The sequence below is a fragment of the Oryzias latipes genome, chromosome 4 (assembly GCF_002234675.1).
Source record: "Oryzias latipes chromosome 4, ASM223467v1".
NCBI lineage: Eukaryota > Metazoa > Chordata > Actinopteri > Beloniformes > Adrianichthyidae > Oryzias > Oryzias latipes.
The window spans coordinates 15,855,950-15,870,640 of record NC_019862.2 but is presented as its reverse complement, the minus strand read 5'-3'; the positions used below and the strand labels follow the sequence as shown (position 1 = coordinate 15,870,640).

The 14,691-nt window shown below is 37.7% G+C and overlaps 1 protein-coding gene across 1 annotated transcript in view; it reads left to right on the top strand.

The window, feature by feature from the left end:
• The window catches only part of raver2 (ribonucleoprotein, PTB binding 2), an 89,241-nt gene that overhangs the window by 41,589 nt on the left and 32,961 nt on the right, over positions 1–14,691 (top strand). The window contains exons 3-5 of the mRNA XM_023954321.1: positions 5,180–5,487; positions 6,158–6,322; positions 14,249–14,440. Of these exons, the coding sequence (XP_023810089.1) occupies positions 5,180–5,487; positions 6,158–6,322; positions 14,249–14,440 (665 nt within the window). The remainder of the gene's footprint in view (positions 1–5,179; positions 5,488–6,157; positions 6,323–14,248; positions 14,441–14,691) is intronic.

Sequence of the window (14,691 nt, the reverse complement as noted above, 5' to 3'; positions counted from 1 at the left end):
AATGTTTTATGTCTGTGCCGATGACTGCAATGAAGTAAAAATAAAAGGAATAATAGTTGCTCTTGAATGATTATCAGCCTCAGAGTATTCTCCCAGCAACAAAACTAGTTACAACTTTATATCAGCAAAACATCAGATGAGAGGAAGACGAAGAAGATGCTAAGACTGGGAAATTGGATTTTGACAACATTCAGAAGCAGTTTTATCGATGGTGGCCTAAAGGCTTAAATGTGAATTCCATGCCTCACGAACATGTTAAAAACACCCAAAACAAGATTTCCACTGGAATGGGTCATTCAAAGAAATACTTTTGCATCTTCCAAATCTTTGAATCATAAACAAATCACAGTGGATGTAATTGCCACCAATGGAAGAAAAAATGTCGACAAATATTTTCTCAAACTCTAGTTTCTTAAAGCTATTTTGCTTTTATTTTGCACAGTTCATATAGTTTTTTTTTTGTATCAACATCTCGCTCTTTGATCTTCACAGCTTAGTCTTCCTCTTATAGAAGAAGTTCTCTTGTGAATTAAAGTGTTGTGGTGGTGTGTTTCCCTGCAAACCCACTATAATGTTTATCAAAGAGACTTCCGATTCCACCTGGGACTTTCATTTTGGCTTCAGGTCTGAGATCAAACAGCGGGAATCTCCTTTGACGTAGCGAAAGCATCGTCCCCTTGAGTTTCGGTGTCCACTGTGCCGTCAGTAACTCCCCTGTTTTTAATTAGCTCCTCCAACAGGGAAACGTGGCGGGAGAATAACCGCCTACAAGGGGCTATTTGAGTGAAATATTTCTTTTCTTTTCATTTGCCCCACACACTCACCATGAGGAAATGGGGGATAATCGACAGAGGTACAGACATGTAATTAAGACGTTGCTTTTTATTTTATTATTTTTTTCATGTTTTCTTCACTTCTTTTGTCAAAGTTCACTTGGTGACCCACGCAGTGATTGCCAGGCTGTGAATTATACAATTATTCTGTATTTAAGAGTCTTAGTGTGCTCCCTTTCACCACTGGGAAAATAAAAATGGAGTAGGATTTGATGCCAGCCCCCGCTTGTCAGACTCCACCGCCATTAAAGGAAATAGAAAGCGCATATTCTCTCCATCTGTACATAATGCACGATTTTAGGAACCATACTTAGAAGGTTTAAACTAGATTAGGTTCTGGGCTTAGTGTAAGAGATACATTAAAGAGCCTATGCCTGTCTGTGCATGTAAGGGTATTAGAAGGGGTTTGGGATTTGGTTAGGTAGAGGTGGAATTTGATGATGGTCACTGGGTTGTGGGTGAGAATATGTGGAAGCAGAAGTGGTGAGAGGCCAAAAAAGCACCAATTGAGATGATGGATGTGAAGATCTGTAGATGTGGGGAGAGGGGTGGAAAGAGCAGATGAAAAAAAACAAACAATAATAAGGATCAATAGAGACCCAATCAGAGTGTGTGGGAAACGTAGAAAGCTGTAGTGTTCATGTGGCACAAGCCTTAGTGTTGTTGCTCCTTTTAAACAGTTTCTGTTGATATTTTCAATGAAGGACCCCCTCCATAACTGCACATAAACACCTTCATTAAAACCAGACTTGTTGTTCACTTTGTGGATTTGTGTGTGCATCTTTCTTTTTATGCATTTTTTATTTTAAGAAAAGGGAAAATATTCAGAACCCGACTATAGCTTTGATGTAAGATGAAAGTTATTCTTGTGAGCAGGTCAATAATGGTACCCTGTTCTTCAGATGTTTCTTTGTTGACTCCCGTTCTCCCTCTTTTTTATGGCTGAATACATTTTGATGTGATATCTTTCGGCTGAAAAGACAAAAAATGAATGTGTGCAGCTCCTGGCAAAAGTAAGGATTCCCTTTTAATGGGAGGTGGCTATGAGGGCAAACATGGACTCTAGTTATAGAAATTTTTCTTTTGTCACCTCGCCAGGGTATTGTTAAGAAAAAGCTAATGGACATATCTAATACCCAACCAAAGGTAGAAAATATGATTAGTAGAGAAGCTGAGAATGAACCAGGTATGTTGTTAAATTATTGAATTTCAAAATAGTTTTATTTCTTATTAATGTCAGTAATTTTTCTTTGTCTTTAAACTTTAGTAAAGTATTAATCAGATACATCCTAATGCAAAAGAAAAAAATAAATCCAATGCAAAGACCAAAAATCACCTGTTCTCTTTATTCTACGGTTTTCTGCTGATTTTGTGTCAACAGATGATGAGCCAAAACATCTGCTGCCTTTGCCTTTTTCGTTGCTAATTTGATTCACTTAGTGATTTGTAATTCCTGTCACCTCACGTCTGCAGGGCCAGACTAATGTTCTGTGTTCAGCATTAAGAGTTTGAGGTCATTTTGAAAGGTCACTACTTAGCAGGTATAACAAAAGTCACTTTTGTGGAGCCTGACCTATTTTTCACTGGATTCATTTATTAGAGGAAAGAGAATATTTGCATTATAACATGTACAAAAATAAGTCTGTCTCAAAAAAAAAGAAAAAAACTTTTTTTCTTTTTTTTTAATGATCCAATCAAGATCCAGAAAGCAAAAGGCAAATTCATACATTAAACTTATATTTCTTTGCCTCTCTTTCTTTTTGACACTTATTTCTTAATGGGTAACATTTCCAAAGTGCACTTTAGCTTATCCTGTGATTATGTTTTTTTGGTAAAGTAGTTATGTTTCGTTGAAGAAGTTCTGTGTTGATTTCTGTCAAAGTGCAATAAAAATGTAGACGTGTCAGACACTGTTCTGCTTGATACAAAGCTGTCTGACAATCTGTTCCAAAGTTGTTTGGAGTTAGTAAAATGGAAGGCTGGAACATATTTGTTTAGTGGTAAAGCTAGAGAAGCTTGAAAAAAATAAAAATTGATTCACTTAAATTTGCTGATCTCTGCGTTTGTAATGAGATGTAATTATTCATGTCTCAGTATCATTTTATAATCTGCTAGAAGAGTTTAGTTTCTTCAACTCTTATTGAAAATGATCTCACTCATGATCGTAAGATTGCAGGTTTGATTCCCGCCTTGCACGCCCATGTGTCGAAGTGTCCTCGGGCAAGACATTGAACCCCACTTTGCCTCTGGTGGGAGGTTGGCGCCAGTGTTCGGCAGCGGAGCCACCATCAGTGTGTGAATGTGTGTGTGAATGTGTGTGTGCATGGGTGAATGGGACTCTGACTGTAAAGCATACGCCATTTACCATTTACAAATGTGCCTCACATTACATGGGAGGAAAATATTGCTGTACAATAACTTTTTTCAACTTTGTTTTTCGTCTCATAAAACATGGAGCAGAAGACTCTTTGATTTGAGCGGTTAAAGCATTTTTCAACTTGTGGCTTTGCTGTTTTCTTTCTTCACAAGCTGCATGTATTACAAATACAGTTTTTCTCCCAGGATTAAGCTCTGCCGTTTTGTTGCAATAGGATTTTTGTTTAAACCCTGAAAACTCATCTCGAGCACATCGTTTCTTTAGTTTGTCTTTTCAGAATACAGTCTCTCCAAATCTGCACTCTCACTGTCTTTGTATGAAAATTCCTTTCACAAACTGTCTACAGTGAGCTTTTTGCTATTATACTTCATTGCTAAATAAATAATGTCCTCCATTGTTGACCTATGGGCAGAAGAGTGATGCAGTTCGCTTATACTTTTAAAGCAGCTATTTTCAATAACGCCATACTTCATACACTCTGATATTGGATCCCAGATTCTGTACTGAATTTGAACTTGTTTCTTCTTTCTGTTGACATCTCTCATTACAATGCAATTCCGGGTGCAAGTTTTTTCTCTGAGGTGATGATTCTAAAACATCAAGCAAACATTTTAAAATTCCTAAAGTCAACTGAAAAACCCCACATTTCCAAATTATTGTAATCTATGTATTTTTTTTAACTAGTGATTGCAGTATCTGGCCTGAAAGAAAGCTCAAATTTGATCACTGTGGGATATCAAATGGAAAAGATGGAGTGATATCCAGTGGCACAAATTGTGAGCTGCTGTTAAATAAGTATCCAGCTCCTTAGTTACAGTGGAGAGCAAGGAGCAAGTATTTCTTCTTTTGGTTTGGCAAATTTACATTTAAATTATTAGTTAAATATTTAAATGAATATTTTCAACATTATACGACAGAAAATGAGCTCATGATTGGAGTGTCAAGCTATGTACACACCGGGCCTGTGATGCGAGTTTAAGAACGGCTTACAGACATTCTTGAACGCGCTTTTAGGATAAGGTGTTCCAGCTGTACTGTCGCTACCTAGTACTAGTGCCATGTACTCACAGTTGGAAGAGGCTTGGTGTGAAATGTTTAAGTGGTGCAAATTTCATGAATTTTTTTCCAGGCTTTTCCTCTCACATCTCTATTCCAATGTATGAAAGACAGCAATTATTAATTACTTCTTCATGATCAGTTTTCAAACAGTTGGTACTTCCGTGAATTGAAAAGGACATTACCCGGACATCACTACCAGATCTGAGTTTCTGATTGGTCAAAGTTGAACTGGTTTAACTTCCAACACGCGTACAGTGGCTGCAGAATTTGTACGTAGAGCCCCAAAACACTTGCGTAACGGCGCAAGAACGTAAGGGTTAAGAACGTGGCAGCCTGAGCGAGCATTAATGCACCTTTACATTGACTTTTTATTGGAATTGGTCACTTGAACACGTGTTTCCAAACCTGGTGTGAACATAGCACTGCGAACAATAAAACAGTTTGTATTGTTGCCTTTTTTTTGTGTGTTTCTAGTCAACCTACTTTACAAAGTGTTTATAGATGTAATGGGATGTGTATGTGTGTCACAGTGGATTCCCCCCACACACTGGCTCCCTACTGGCTTTATAGCTAATGTGTTGTCTTTCTCTCTGTGTGTATCCGTCTGTGTGCTTGTCTCTTTTATGACTGTGTGTTTGTGTTTTTGACTGTTCCCTTTCTTTTCTTTTCTTTTTTGTTGTTGCCACATTTGGCCTGTTGCATCCTTTGCTGTTCATGTTGTTTTTGAGCATGCTTCGTGTCTTGTGTCTCTATCCCACACCATTCATGCTGCTTTCCTCTTGTTTTTGAGTTTGTGTTTTAAATGTTTGTCCCTCTGTCAAACTGTCTGTTCTTGTCTTTCTCTCTGTTTGTTCCCGTCTCCGTCTTTCTTTTCCTTGTGTCTCCGTCTCCATAATGTCCCCTCCTCCAGCCTTTGTGACTTTGCTGAACGGGGACCAGGCTCAGGATGCCATCCGCTCCCTCCACCACAGCACTGTCCGAGGACGCCTGATCAACGTGGCCCTGCAGCCCACAGACTCCCTGCTTTGCCTCACCAACCTGCCTCACACCTTCACCGCGCAGCAGTTCGAGGAGCTGGTGCGCTCGTACGGAAACATTGAACGCTCCTTCCTGGTGTACAGTGAGCTAACGGGCCACTCCAAAGGATATGGGTTTGTCGAATACATGAAGAAGGACTCTGCTTCCCGGGCCCGTTCTGAGCTTCTGGGTCGGCCTATGGTACGTTAAAATGTGCACTAGGAGTGCAAGTGAAATGAAATGGCAAAAATTTAGTTTTACTAAAATGAAAGCCTTTCCTTTTCCAGCCCAGTATTTGATATGCGCAGAATTTCTGCTCTAAAAATGCATATTTTTCTCTGAGAGCTGCAATCAACTGATGGTTTTGAAATGAGATCCAAGGAAAGCAGCATATGTAAATGGCTCTGGTCATAGCTTTGCATATCTAAATCCAATTGTGAGCTGTTTGTTTGATTCAGATATTCAAGTGTGCAGAAACAGGAGTCTTATAATCAAGTGTTTAGTCATATTGTGTAGTTTATGTGTAAACCTTGGCTGGAAGTTCTCATCATCATTTGTTTGATGGAAACTGGCAGAGCAGGAGAGAACAGATAATCTACACAAATGTGGCTTCTGCCAGTTTGTTTTTGCTGCAATTGATAACTTACCAAAAACTATAAATCTGATGCAGAAACACCAGAATGAGCAAAAAAGCTCTGAAAGTCTCATTTCTTCAGTCTTATTTTAATTTAAGAAAAGATTTTTCTCTGAAAGCTACAGACTTCACATTTGCCAGCACTTGAACTGTCAGATGGAGAAAACGCTCCAGGCAGCTGCAGAAATGTTAACATATATTGTGTCTTGTTCTGAATTTTCAAAATGAATGTTGCAGGGGGATCGCTTGCTGATGGTGCAGTGGATGGACGTGAACCAGCTGAGCCAAGAGGAGAACCTGCACTCGAAGTGCCTGTGTATAGACCGATTACCATTGGACCTTTGTGACTCTGAAGAACTGACGCAAATTTTCTCAGAAACCTATAAACCCGTTTTCTGCCAGGTAAGATACGCATGTAGCAATTAGCATTATTATTATATATATTATTACATATATTATTATTATTATTATTATTATTATTATTATTATTATTATTATTATTATTATTATTATTATTATTATTATATGTGATCCCCAAGTGTTACATTTCACAGTATGCTGAAAGTGGGAACATCTGTGGTGGAGGTGAAGAGTGAGTGGTTAATACCTGAAAAAATTACAATACTTTTATTTCAAAGCTCAGAAGAAAACAGGGTCATTTTTGTTGCCTCATGATGTGTCAAATGCTGCTTTCTGTCTCCAAACATTAACAAAAGTCCATGTGGTGTGATTAAACTGCTCTTTCTATGGGCTGGTTTGGCTTTTGTAGTCCCGTTCTTAAACACCCTTTTCCCCTATTCTGCTCAATTTCTGCATTATATATTTATTTAACTTCGTCACCCCCCCCCACACACACACCCACACCACTGAATTCACTCCTCCCCCCACATGCCCATTTAAAGTTCAGTCAAAGGAGAAGCCATCCACTGCATCTCCAGTTTTAGCTCCACCTCTCTGCCCCTCTCCCACATAGAAATCAATCCACCCACATCATCCCGTTCCCATGATGCTTTGTGGGTGTTTAGCTCATGTTGCTGCACTGTGCAGAGCCAGCAGGCATTGACCTATAGTTCAGCATTTTTTTATGTACAGTGCATTATGTGCTTGTGAGTGTGCAACCGTATTTCAAAATCACATCGGCAAAGTCTTGTGAAGTCCACTGAACAAGATGCAGATCCAGAATGCATCTCTTTACTTAAACAGGCACCATAGTTCAGAAATCTCTGCATTTTCTCCATAAATTATATCAACAAACTTTAACCTGCAAATAGATTGGGTTCTATAGACCCCTATATAGAAAGTACTGTCCATATAAGTATGTTTAATTTACACATATTGACACTTTCACAGTTAAATCAGAGTGGCTGATGTTGTTGCATTAATGGCCGTGACTGAATTCTGCTGGGTTCTGTGATTTTTTTTTTTTTTTTAAACAGAAGTAATTTAATTTCAATTTTAATGAAATAGTCATTTGTAGTGAGGCGGTCATCAGCACTATTTTTATTTCTAGTTTACGGCTGGCCCTTCAGTGTTTTGGTGCTGATGGATTTGGTGTGATGGACTTCATGCTTCCTCTTGGTGCAGAAAAAATGCCAATACTTAGAAAGAGTGCAAAAAATAATACTCAAGTTTTTAATATTCTGTAGATTCTGTTTTGTTGCATTTATCACAGCTTGTATATTTGATCATTTTTGTTCAATGCCTAGTCATATGTTCTAGATCATTTCTATATGTTCAACTGTCAGCAGTCTCTGCTTGTCTTCCATAAACAAGCACTAGTCTCTGGGCACATAGGTACAACCCAACGCTCTCGACATATCTCCTTTGTTCAGAGTGCACTTAACCCATGCCCCTGCCCTGAGTGCTACATTGCTGGCACCTAAAGGGCCCTTCAGACAGCACTTCAGCTTGAGTCAGTCAGCAGAGATGCAGGGAGGAGAGGGTGAAAAATGTCAACCATATTTAAAGAAATGACGGGAGGCTGGCAATGTAGGGAAGGATGGAGGAGAGTCCAGCTCCGAATGCCAGATCTATTAAATAAAGGAGAAAAAGATGAAGGTGAGGACTGTTGGTGTCGAGCTTAATGGACGGATGGGGAGGCGTGGGATGAATGTCAAAGGAAGACGTCCGATGGAATACAAGCAACTGGAAATGTTACAATGATGGCTGAGAGAAGTTGAAGCACTCACAATCATGGCTAATTAGAAAATTCAAAGCATAATTAAATGCCATCAGTGATGCACAAAGTAGTGGACTTGATAAGATTTTAGGGTTAAAAGGAGGATAATTAGAGGGCACAAATGGAGCAACAAGCCCTTAAGTATAAGTTATTAAATGTGAATGTGCCCCTCTGCACTCGTACTTCTTCAAAATGTCCAAATATGCTGCTACAGGCTCTGGAATAAATTAGGAAATAATTTAGGAATGCGATTTGATTATTTTTTTGCCTTGCTATGGAAACAATATTAGTGAAAGAGGGCAAAATCTCCTTACAGTGGAGTTTAAATTATAGAACGGGCCTCATTAACACATGTCCAAGAGCAAATTAATTTATTTAAATGCATTTAATTTTATTTTTGCCAAAGCAAGAAAACTGATTTTAAATACGGTTTACTGTTTAACAAAAAAAAACAGAAAGAAAAATTAATATTTAGAGATTTTAGCTGCATTGGGTATTCTACAAACAAGACCTTAATCCAAAAGGAAAAGCCTTAAAAAACCCACCACTTTAATATTTGCTTTTATCCACATCTCCTTTTTGGTTTTGTCCTCTTTGCTTCTCTCATGCAGACATACTCCCCATCTGTCTGAGTTGTTGTGCTCTCAACATGCAGATTTCTGTAAGCGTGTCACCGTGATGGGTCACATTTCTCCACAGACAGCTGTGACAAGGCTGTCGTGACCTCATCACTCAGCTCAGACCACTGACGTGGCTAACACACTCCCACTCACACACTTGCACAGACAAGTGTTCCTCTGAGTCTTAGCACTGACATGTATGCAGTCGCTGTCTTTTGGTGTGGGAGCATGACTTCAGCTGGAGAACTGTCAAACACACCAATTGCTAGCTTAGCACTTTGGTTTTTCCAATAAATGCACATATGCACTCACATATGGATGGAGAGTGCTATGCAGTCTAGTAATTGTGTTTCTAAAGCTCATCTTCTCAAAGGTTGCAGAACAAAAAAATTAATTTTTAAATGTTTTTGTCCTTTAATTTTTTTGCTGTGGACGGTGTGAACACAGCTTTAGACTGAATCAAGCACGACTGATCTGCAGTTGACATTAAGACCATAGTTTGCATCTTTAGGACAGTTATATTAAAAAGTAGAAAGCATAGTTCTTAATGCTGCTTGGCAAGGAGGATGACCAGCAGCAAAATAAAAATAAAAAACTCAAACAAAAATGTCGTAGCCTCAGAAACTGAGCTTTGTTGTCTTCAATGATGAAGTAATTCACTGACCGGTAAGATTAAAGTGGAAATATTTTAGTATGTGATACACTCACAACTGAACACACAACTCATTTAGGCCGTGCTTTCTTTCCCCTCCGGATATTTTCTCCCACCAAGATGGATTCAGTTTAAACTGATATTCCTCTAAAAACTAGCCTGAAACACCTGCTCTGCTAATTAAAGTTCAAATCAGAGTAATATAGGAAATGAAGTGGCAAATTTGTAAACCCCAAAGCACTTTTTCATTATCTTTAATCATACCTTCACTTACCTAACTCTGTCAGAGGTGGAAGGTTAAAAATATAAAGAATCCAGGAAATCACTGTGTAGGGTTTTTAAAGGACTTATTTGGATAATGATGCAAAAAAATTAGTCAATAACAACATTTTCATCTTAATTTTGTTGTAGGTCTTTACTTCATTGTTTAAGGGTATGGCCACCAGTTCAAACAGGTGACATTAATACAGGGAACAAGGATAAAAAAGCTTCTTAAAGAAGTAGTATTAGGTCTGTGAGGGCCAGAATCTTTGCTTTTGTATGAGCTAAATACATTTTTTCCTCACCATTACACAAATAAAATAATCTTTTGATCTATTGTTAAATTGTTCCCAGTGTTTTTTTCATTATGATTAAGTCTTCACCATTTCAAAAAATAAATTTATTAAAAAGCAAGAAATACGATCTCTTGGACTATTCATTCACATTCTTTCTTTGACCTATGATAAACATAACATTCCTCTCATCATCTGTGCACAGGAACAACTTGCAGAATTAGTGACTGCTACAGCCCAGAGATTTGCCCCAAAAATGACAACAAATCCCACCTGAATGCCCACCTTCAGGCCTAAACTCTTTACCTCTGTTGAATGAGCTACCCACTCTCTGCACAGGTGCTTCACAATATTCCAAAAATGCTAAAGAAAATTCATAGCTTGCTAAAAGTCTGCTTAATCTATTATCTTTTGATTTCTGCTATTTACAGTCCATACCTACATTTCCTCAGATCACACTAATGAAGCTATTATTTATTTTTAAAGAACATGTGTTCTTACGTTTAAGACTTAAACTTTACTGCCAATGCCCAAAAACTGTTATTCTATATTTTTCTGGTTTCTGGCTTTTATTAGCAGATATTAGAACATCTTGTTAGCAAAAGTGCAAGGTTATCCCTGTACTTACTTCATCACAAGAATCTAGAAAGTTTTACATATGTCTTTATTTTTGTAATAAGTTCATAGTGCTCCAAACAGAAAAGCAATTATAATGCAAATTTAAGAGTTTTTTTGTATTCTAGTAGCATTTGCTGGGTAATCAGAAGGCTGGTGTTTTGGTGTTAACACACAGATGTGTCCTCCAGCAAGAAATTCAGTCAGCAAACCCGTTTTAACTCCATATTACATTTTTGTCTATCTTTCTGATGGCAAAAAGCACAGTATAGTCTAAAAGGGTAGCATGGATATTCTAAGAAATAATAAAATAAAATTGCTTAAGAATGATGGACTTTTGTCCTGAATATGTGAACTATACAATATGAAAAAAATCCTTTTTTTCTGATTGATGTCACCTTCTCCATCATCACCACCTTCGTCTCCAAAAATTCAAAACTGCTTTTGCACAATAATGATGACAATTACCTGTTACATCACATACAATTTTTATCACCTCATTTCTAGCTATAGATTGCGTGCATTTATGTTTTGACAATGTGTCACAGGTAATTCTTCCAAAATGAGTGTTAATGGTGTCTTTTAAATGATCTTTGCTGTACCATCTTTTTTTTTCTGATTTGGATTTTTGTGTGATGAAAGAAAGTAGAAAGAAAGTGGAAGTGTAAATGCAGGGAGAACTAAATTATCGCTGGCATTTACAATACTCAAACAAAGTCCACACTTGCCTACTTTAAATTTACATAATTGTACAGACCTGAACAAATGGTGTTAGTGGAGACAGGGGAAAAATTTGAGTTAAAAATCGTTGGCTTCATGTGCACACTCGCACACTGTCAAGCATACTTGTTAAAACTTCAGCATAAATCTTTTTCAGACGTATTTGTCACAGAAATGATTGTTGTCAAGTTCGTGTTTGTTTTCCCTTTACTTTCTCTTGCCTGGCATCCTCCTGCTGCCTACCTTTCTCCATCTCTCCACTCATCAGTCATTTGCCACTTCATCCATTTCTGATGTTTTCCTCCCTCGCCCTTTTATTTTTTTTCTCTACCCCTCTATTATTTTCGATCTGCCGCCTCCTCACATTTTTTTCTCGCTCACGCTCTTCTTTCCTTTATTTATTTTCACCCCTCTATCCATCCATCCACCTCAAGTGTAAGTGCATCAAGTCATTTCCTTACAGTTTGGTTATAACATGCTGATGATGATAGCCTATCAAAGTACTGCTTGTATAGATTCATTTTCTCTTCACTTTCCCTCTCGTTATTCCATCCATCCATCCATCCATCCATCCATCTTCTCCTCAGAGCGGAGGGAATGGCAGCCAAGGGAGAGGATGGAGAAAGTCAAGAGTTGCTTGATTTAGCTGCAATGCTAACATGCTCAGCTTGAGTGCAAACACATTAGGTTTTTCTGTTTTCTTTTTATTTATTCTTTTTTGAAAAACAGTTTCAAACAGTTTGTAATCCTAGGGGAAACCTGCTCAGGCCTAATTATTTGGCAACAAATTTTAGATTTTGGTCAAATTTGCAGATGAACTTATGGGTGAAAAATGATTTGCTGTTATCTGCATTTAGCTATAAACTGTGGGAATACAGCAAAAACAAAATGTGTTTCAAGCAATTGGAAAATATGAAGTTCTTAATCATATTGGCACTTGGTTTCATTGTGTTTGCCTTCTGTGGTTAAGCATTCACGGATTGTAATGTTCTAATGCTGTAATTTATTATTTTATATATGGCTCTGAAGTAGTGATATTCTCAAACCTTAATCCCAATTTCGAGACGTCAACCACATAATTTACAAACACGAAAATCAAATGATGCACATTCTGCAATGATTAAAAATAAACATTCCTAACTGGTCACTAAAAATGAAACATTATAAGAGTCAAGTAAATGCTTGATTTGGACTTTTTTTTATTCAATATTTTTAATGTCCTGTAAGATTTATCATCTTCTAAATCTAAAATCTTCTGTTTAAGTCTCGCGACTAAAATTGAGAAGTGACTGCTCTTTTAGTTGGCAGAAGAAGGCAGAAGCCTTGATTGAAGATTTATTTTTATAGTTTTTTGTCTCTTCACTGTTTTCTTTTTGTTAATCTATAAAGATTTATCAAAATTTTGAGCTAATGGCCAATCCTAATTCTAGGAATGGATGCAAATTTGCATAATCAACCAGCTGCTGCACACATCTGTACGGATTTATTTCAAAAGCCAGAACAACCCTGCTAATGCTTTGGGTTTTTTCTTCAGTTTGCAGGTATATCTACTTGCTGTTTCACTAATTTTCATTCTCATCAAAAACTCAATAGTATCAATAAGAAAACCCCAATTGGTGCAGCGGGACAGAGGAACCGTCTATTGAAGTGAATGACAAATGCTAAAGGTTTTTTTTTTATGGCTACTGTCACAATCCCTGCACAATTTTTTGAATTCTCTGATGAAGCTTAAAGTGTGAATTCTTTGTCATCTGCTCTTACTGCCTGCTATATATGTGAATGAATAATGGATAGACAATGTAAGTGCTTGGGCGTCTGGAAAAGCGCAGAAAAATCCAATACATGATTATATTCAGACTCCACATTTGTTTGTTGTGTTTCCTGCTAGATGGTTGCTATTTTCCTGCACACATAGCAGACGGTTCAAAATACATTTAGTCGATACAAAGTGGGCCTGTCTGATTGTAGATACTTAAAAAAAACATTTGTGACTCAAAGCCACTTGTGAGACCTTGTGGGCAAAATGACTGCAAAATAAAAGTGGAGACAAATATGGCTTCAGGGGTGTGTTCTTGTTTTTGTTGTTTTTTAGTACACTAGATCTGCTGCCTCTGTTGGAATTATACAAGGTCCTTGCACTCTGTTTATATAGCTTTACTTTTATTGTCAGATACGTTTTTCCAGTGGTCATTTTTCTAGTTCACTTGCAGATGTCGTTGAATGACTTCCTCTGGCTTTAAACCATTAGCCAGCATATATTATTCAGATGCTTTTCAAATGCTGAGCGACTTTCCTATAGGAGGAAAACTGTTTTTCTTAAAATGTGAATGGTCATAAGTGCCATTCAACCTTGAATGATCAATTTATGGATCAGTGTTCATGCAGCCATGATAACAAAGGTCCATTATCTACATGCTTGAAAAGCTCAGACATGAAACTGGATGCCAGCAATGATTTATTTGCAGGACATTCCGGTTGTTGTTCAGATCAGTTTATATAATAACTACCGGTAAGCAAATTAGAGACAATAAAATGTAAAATATACTGGTGTGGAAAATAAAGTGATATTGACAGGAAAATTGCCTGAGGTAAACATTTTTATCCAAGAAAATGTTCAAACGGAGAAGTACTGATATGTATAATTGCAACTAAAGCTTTTCACATGTTTGCTAATTCTTTTAAGAATGTATTTGAAAACTTTCTGTTTAAAAAAAAAAGAATTGACATTTATTGGCAGGAAAAGTCTTAGGAAAGGGGATGTTGCAAAAGATTTTTCTGTATTATCATAATTTTATTTTTCTATTAAACTCTACATTTTGTTCACAGTGTATAAAAAAAACAGACACGACTATGTTCTGCCAGATTTCTGACTAAATCTTCTCTGAGTTGGATTCTTTCATCTATCTGAAAGAATCTTCCAGCTTGAAAAAGTTTAGCCAAACTATAACTTCCAAAGTAGTTTTCAAGATATGATGTCCCTTTTTGCAGCTTGCTCAGGATGAAGGCAGCCCTGTGCGCGGCTTCGGTGTGGTGGAATATGAAAGCGCAGAGCAGGCTGAGGCTGTGCTGATAGAGATGGACCGAACACTGGTGGGAGGACAGGAGGTCCGTCTGTCGCTCTGTACCCCCGGCACCTCAGGGAGAAGCACCTTGGCTGCCCTCATTGCTGCCCAGGGTATGGTGAGTATACCAAAATAGGGAAGAGCATCAGCACAAGCGACAATGCACATGCAGTTCACACAAAAGAAAGTGTTTAATTTCTGATGACATTTGCTGTCAAAGGGCTATGATGTTGTGGCGACTTGCTGCAAACAGATAGACAACAGATTCAGAGATTCTCAGCTCGCTTTTAGCTTTTCCAGTCAACGGCTATTCTTGGGTTCACACACTTCACCTACCTTTGTTAAAGTTTAACCAAAAGGAGTTCATCT